A 6,355-nucleotide genomic window follows, 5' to 3' on the forward strand; every position below is an offset into this window, starting at 1 on the left:
CCATAGTAGTACCTTACTAACAGTTCCATGGTAAAATGTTCAAACTACCATAGTTGTATCATGGTAGCATGATTAAATATCATGGTAAAATGTCCAAAATACCATGGTATAATGTTCAATGCCATGGTAGTACCGTGGTAGAATGTCCAGAATACCATAGTAAATACCATAGTAGTATCATGGTACCATGTTCAAAATACCATAGCAGTCCCATGGTAAAATGATCAAATTACTATAGTAGCATCATGGTACCATGATCAAATACCATGGTAAAATGTCAAAAATACCAAAGTAGATTTTATAGTACCATGGTGCCATGTTTAAAATACCATAGTAGTATCATGGTATTATGTTCAAATGTCACAGCAAAATGTCCAAAATACCATATTACCCCGGTTCCATGTTCAGAACACCATGGTATTAGTACCATGGTAAAATGTCCAAAATACCATGTACATTTTTTTGTAAATGAAAGAAAGGCAGAAATATACTGTGGCAGTACCATGGTAATACCATAGTGTTTTGATATATTGTGTGGTACTAAATGATTACCGTACTAAAATACTATGGTAATTTGAAGAATGGTATTACCATAGTATTTGTGTTAGTTGAAAGAGTAGATGTTTATATTTTCCCAGACAGAATATGTATGTATAGCAAATGTGAACAAAGCGCTAAAAGGCATTTTAATCATATACTGATTAATTTATTAAGTCTGTCGGGACAGTTCATCCCAAACCGAGTCATGAAGTACATGAATTTGAAGAATGTCCCATTTTTTTTTCTTTTTTTTCTTAAAACAATGAAAAAGGAAAAAAGAAAGAAGAAAGAAAAATCTAGCATCAATACAGACACACATTCAAACACTGCTTGCCAGAAAGACGCATATGGTTTCTTTTAGATCACGTATGTTTTTTGTTTTTCTCGCATCTAAAGAAACGTCAGATGACAGCTTAGCACTTTAAGTACCACTTTAAAGTTGAGGTTAAGACCATTTGATTTCAAATGTACCAAAAAAGAAAAGAAAAACAAACATAAAAAAAATGCTAATGCAAGCAAATAACTGTATGTTCAAACATCCGTTCGATGCAAAGGACCGATCTAGAGTCAGACTGCAAGACATGAACTGAACCGAAAGTTCTGACTCCGTAAAAAAAAATCGTTCGATCCTTTCGCAGAAACTTCCGATCACAAGCAATGATGAAACGTTACATGATATATCCTTGATTTTCTTCTCGGTTGATAATAAAGACACAGGACTGGATGTGAAGGCTTGCATACACTTTGAATCAAGCGCTGTCCTGAGTTGCTCTGGTGGTTCTGGTTCAAACGTCAAGGTTCTCTAATCCCATCCAGACCTAAAAACAAGGCAGTCCGAAGGAGATGACATGCTCTGTCTCGAACAGCAACCTTTCGGAAAAAGGGAAGAAACAAATTCTCAAATCTCTGTCCGTGTAAACACGACCAAACGAGTGAGCGTTAAGCACGATAAACGGTTCAAGCACTTCCTTTGCGTTGCAATTCTACCGTCGGACGGAAAAAAACGCGATAAAGTATTTGTCGTTGCAGTGGCTTGGTCTTCCCTCTGTTTTGACTGATATGTTAGGCAGAGGTTAAGGAGTCCCGCCCCGTTCCAGTGCGGCCCCTGGCAAAAATGAGGTCTCAAATCGATCTCAAAGGGAGCAAAGCAATACTGCACTGCCGATCCGACAGGACAAACGAAGCGGTGCTTAAAAACAAACGAATAAACGGAAACAAAAGCAACAACACAATCCATAATTAAGGCTATTAAAAATATTGCAGAATATTTTGGCCCCTGTTTTTGAGACAGACTGCCACAACAGTCAAAACTTCCCCCACTTACATATCACTACAAAATATTTAGAGCAGGGAGGGAATAATAATAATAATAATAATAAAAAAATCGTAAAAAGAAGAAAAAAGATCCTCTTTGGAGTCTTTATTTGGTTTGGGATGCTTTAAAGGTAATCGTAAATATTTCGGTTCGAAAATAAATAGATTGGAGTCAAACGAAAATCCGGAAAGTAAAAAAAACCGCAACATTTTTTCATGTTTTCAGCGTGCACTTGTAAAACCTAAAGGTATAGCAATCAGCGATTTCCACGTCAAACGGTGGCACTGGATGGTGCAATGCACCATGGGATCCTTGCAATCCCGCAAGCCTCTCGCAAGTCCTACAGCGGGTGCACCGGGGCCAATGGGACAAGAGAAGGGAGTTTTGGAGGGAAATGCACCCCTCGTCTCTTGGAGGGGGGAATCAAAGCAAAGGCCCTCGCTGTTCTCCTTGAGCGAGACGCAGGTCGAGAGCCAAAGTCCGCAAGTTTAGGGTGTTTACGCCACCGTGTCTTGTGGCCGTGTGACTCACACCCACTCCTGCATGGAGCGTTTGCAGTACAGTATGTGTCGGGGCGTCCCCTTCCTCTTGAACTGAAAGACGGTGTAGATCAACACCAGCAGGCAGAGCGCCAGGACGCAGGGAATGACGATGGCGATGGCTTTGACCGTGCTGGCTTCGTTGTCCAGTTTAATCACCACGTCCTCGTCCTCCGTCGGCAGCATGTCGGGGTCGATGGGCATGAGGTCGCATCCCATGAAGTCTTTGAGGATGGAGCGAGGGTAGCCGGGCTCCACCCGCAGCCTGTGGTTGTTGAACTTCCAGTACTCTTTGTCCTTGTAGAAGTAAGTGAAACCTGCAAAGCATCGACACAGGAGACATTTGTAAGTTGTTTTTATATTTATATTGGATATTTAATTTTTTGTGCGTTTCCATCTATTTTGACATTTTTGATTACTTCTGCGGTCATCTAACACTTAATCAAGTAAGTCTTAAGTATAAACTTTAGCAAACCTCAAAGTGAATATCTGTTTTTCATTTTGTACATTATAATATAGTGATGCCTAAATTCACTTGTCGCATTTAAATTGATTCAGGGTTATTAACTAAAATTAAAACCATAAAATAAACTTTTGTTACTTGAAATAAAACTTTATTTTATCTGAAAAAAAAAAACTTTATCTGAAATATAATAATTAAAAAAAAGTTTTTATATCAGTCATTTAAATCAGCTACAGTAGCTATCAAGGCAACATTTTTCTCATTTTCATTTAATTTAACTTCGCATACTAAAATAACTAAAACTAAAACTGCTATAAAAATGTATAAAAACTATACAGACATATTTAAAAAGCTAAAAAAAAAATGTCAAAAGCACACAGCAAAATTACTAAAACTAAAATTAAAATAAGAACAGGAAAACTATACAGACCTAGTTAAAAGCTAATAAAAATGACAAAACACATCTACACAATTACTAAAACTAACTAAAATTAAAATGAGAACAGAAAATATAAAAACTAAAACTAATTAAATATTCAATAATATATTATAAAATTAACAAATATGTATTTTAAAATATCACAATTATATTTTATATCATTATAATTTTATGAAATATAAAATACATCAATTTTTTATGTTTGTTTTTAAAATCTAAAAATATATGTTTTTTATATAATTTAACATTTTGTTTTTTGTTTTTTAAAATCATTTTTCTATTCATTTTTCATATTTAGTATATATGTATAATAAATATATGTAAAATGTATTTAAAAAGTTTTTTCAATGACCAAAAAATGTTTCTTTTCATTTCGTTTCGTTTCGTTTCGTTGTCCAAAGTGTCATCAGACCTGTCATCTATTTTTGGGTTATTCAGTTCCAACTGGCATTGACATTGAGCCATGGTGCACATGTGGGTGATGCAAGCTCCAATCTGAGATTAATCTTGATCTCATCTCTCTGCTAATTTCCTGTCACTTTCCACTAAATCTGTTGAACAAAGATTCTAAATCCTGGAAATAAAAATGTTCCAGACTGGAAGAGGGGCTCAGTGTGATCTAAAAAAGCGTGATCTGAAAGGCTTATCGTAAGACCACGGGTTATCGTAACATCGATACCAGCATTAAAACTTGACTAGAGCGGAGGAAAAAAATGCTATCCTTTCCCATCTCCCCATGATCGGCTGGCCATGATGACACATAATTAGGGTCAATTTTCTTGACTCTGTCTCGCCCACAGAGGCCTTTTGGGTAACGTGCAGAGACAGGGCTGAAAGAAAGCCCACAATCACTTTAAAAGTATGGTTAGCCAAACAATTTCCCTGGAATATCAATCCACCCTTCACGCTCAGATGAGCGCCTGCGTCCACGGGCAAACCTGGCAGTGGGGCTGGGTACAGATGGCATGTGCGTGGCTGTCGACCTGCGCGCCTGCAGCTATGGACTGAACTCATGCAAGACGTCCCCACCCTGAGAGCTCCTGCCAGAGACATTCACACTCGCCCCCAAACACACAACCTTTCAGAACTGTGCTCTTGTGCAGAATGAAAATAGGCCAGTGTAAACGAGAATGACACTGCTGCATAATGGACAGAAAAGATTTGGAGTCAAATGCAAGATGATTTTAGATGCTGCATGGTGTCTTTGTAGTCTAAATTAGTTCGCTAACAAGTCTTTATTTAAGTTTTGTATATGTTTAGAGTCTTTGTTGGTTTTTTCCTTTTTCTGAAGTGCTTTTTATGTTGGTTCCAAATTGGGTTCCAAATTCTTTCTCTGCCATTGTTGCTTTTTTATTATGAATGTACTGGAGAAACGACAGGAAATTATGGGAAGATGGTGAGGACATGAGGTTTGGAAATGTTGCAAGCGGGATTCAAACTTGTGTCACCTGCATGAGCACCACAGCACTAACAACTAGATGAAAAAATTCAACTGAAAATACCAAGTTATGATCTTATTAAAGAGTTAGTTGGTTTAAAATGAATGTTTTGCCACCATAAAAGTGGTCTGTGTGACTTGTGCACAATATTTCAAGTTTTTCTATGCATTAAATTTGAAAGCCAAGGCAGAAGGGATGTTAAATATTAGTGTGTTCCTCACACAAAGCTAATTTATGATTTCAAAAGACTTGGAATATGGTACATTGGTCATATAGATCATTTTTTGCAGTTCAAAAGCATCCCGAATAGAAGAAAGAAATTCTTATGGATTTGAAACGACATGAGGGTGAGTAGATAATTAAAATGTTGATTACATTTACAAGTATAAGGCGTAAAAAAAAAACCTTGTTAAAATGGCCAACAACTTAAACTAGATTGGATGATTACATAATAAAAAATGACAATAAATTATATTACAAATATTACAGTACAGTGTTAGTCAGTTTACGTAGATTTAAAAAATAATTTCTATTCTGAATGAACAATGGAGCTAAAGAAAAAAAAAAAAGTAATATATCCAATACCTGCATATAGATAAACAGAGAAAGTTAAAACACACACATGGCCGAGCGCACGTACACATACACATACACACACACACACACACACACATGCATGCTGTGCACATACCTATCTCCTTTGAAGAAGTAGGTCTTGGCCACGTCCTCCCACCAGACGGCTGTCTCTATACTCTGCGCTGGCATGCCGTTTCCAAACATTGAGATGTCCTGCGGGTAGCCAGGCTGTAGCATTGTGTCCTTGAACACCCAGAACTGCTTGCCTAGAAAAAGCACAAGAACATCAGAAATTACAGTATTCAGCCCAGGGTAGATTTAGAGAACGTTCAGTCATTCTGCTCAGTCAAAGAAGGAAAATGCAAATCATGGTTTCTATAAATTCTTTATGACTTCCTGATTTGTTCAAGTGTGGCTCCATATACCGCTGAGGGGTTTGCTGATTTTGGACAATTTATTGATTATATATTGTGATGATTTCAATGCACTTTTTCGCCTATTACATTCCCTGACGTCTGTGTTATCAATGGCATAGTGATTTCTTTCTGTGACTTTTGAGTATAAGTGTTGACAAAAATGCTTTAATATTGTGTTGGTGTTTATTTAGTGAACGACGGTGAGGAAAATATGCCTTGATTGATTATACTGTATTTTGTTGTATACTTTACGAACCGTAATGACTTTGTTTGGTTGGTTTGGTTACATATTCTTTTGTTTGGTTTAAATATTTTAAGCCATTTAACAGCAAATACATAAATACATGTACTGTACATTATAAAATAAAAAAAAGATTAAAAAAATAATCTATTGAGAACATTACAGTAAACATTTATTTATTTATTTTTCTCTAAATTTGAAATTAAAAGCAGTATTAGCTTAATATATAAATACTTTACAATACTTATTATTAAAATAATTAAAATAATGATTATAATAGTATAAATAATTATAAATATTATAAATAAAAATACATATTATACATATTACTATAAATTTACACATATTATACATATAAGTATATTATAAAATATTTAAATATTATTA

General features: G+C 35.6%; 1 protein-coding gene across 1 annotated transcript in view; it reads right to left on the bottom strand.

Annotated features, from left to right (window-relative positions):
* Positions 1-684: 684 nt before the first annotated feature.
* LOC107657744 (matrix metalloproteinase-16-like) overlaps positions 685-6,355 on the bottom strand; it is a 57,131-nt gene continuing 51,460 nt past the window's right edge. The window contains exons 8-11 of the mRNA XM_016445968.1: positions 5,427-5,577; positions 5,288-5,320; positions 4,014-4,126; positions 685-2,711 (exon numbers count right to left, since the gene is read on the bottom strand). Of these exons, the coding sequence (XP_016301454.1) occupies positions 2,383-2,711; positions 4,014-4,126; positions 5,288-5,320; positions 5,427-5,577 (626 nt within the window). The 3' untranslated portion in view covers positions 685-2,382. The remainder of the gene's footprint in view (positions 2,712-4,013; positions 4,127-5,287; positions 5,321-5,426; positions 5,578-6,355) is intronic.

The sequence above is a fragment of the Sinocyclocheilus anshuiensis genome, unplaced genomic scaffold, assembly GCF_001515605.1.
Source record: "Sinocyclocheilus anshuiensis isolate Anshui unplaced genomic scaffold, SAMN03320099.WGS_v1.1 scaffold119, whole genome shotgun sequence".
Taxonomy (NCBI): Eukaryota; Metazoa; Chordata; class Actinopteri; order Cypriniformes; family Cyprinidae; genus Sinocyclocheilus; species Sinocyclocheilus anshuiensis.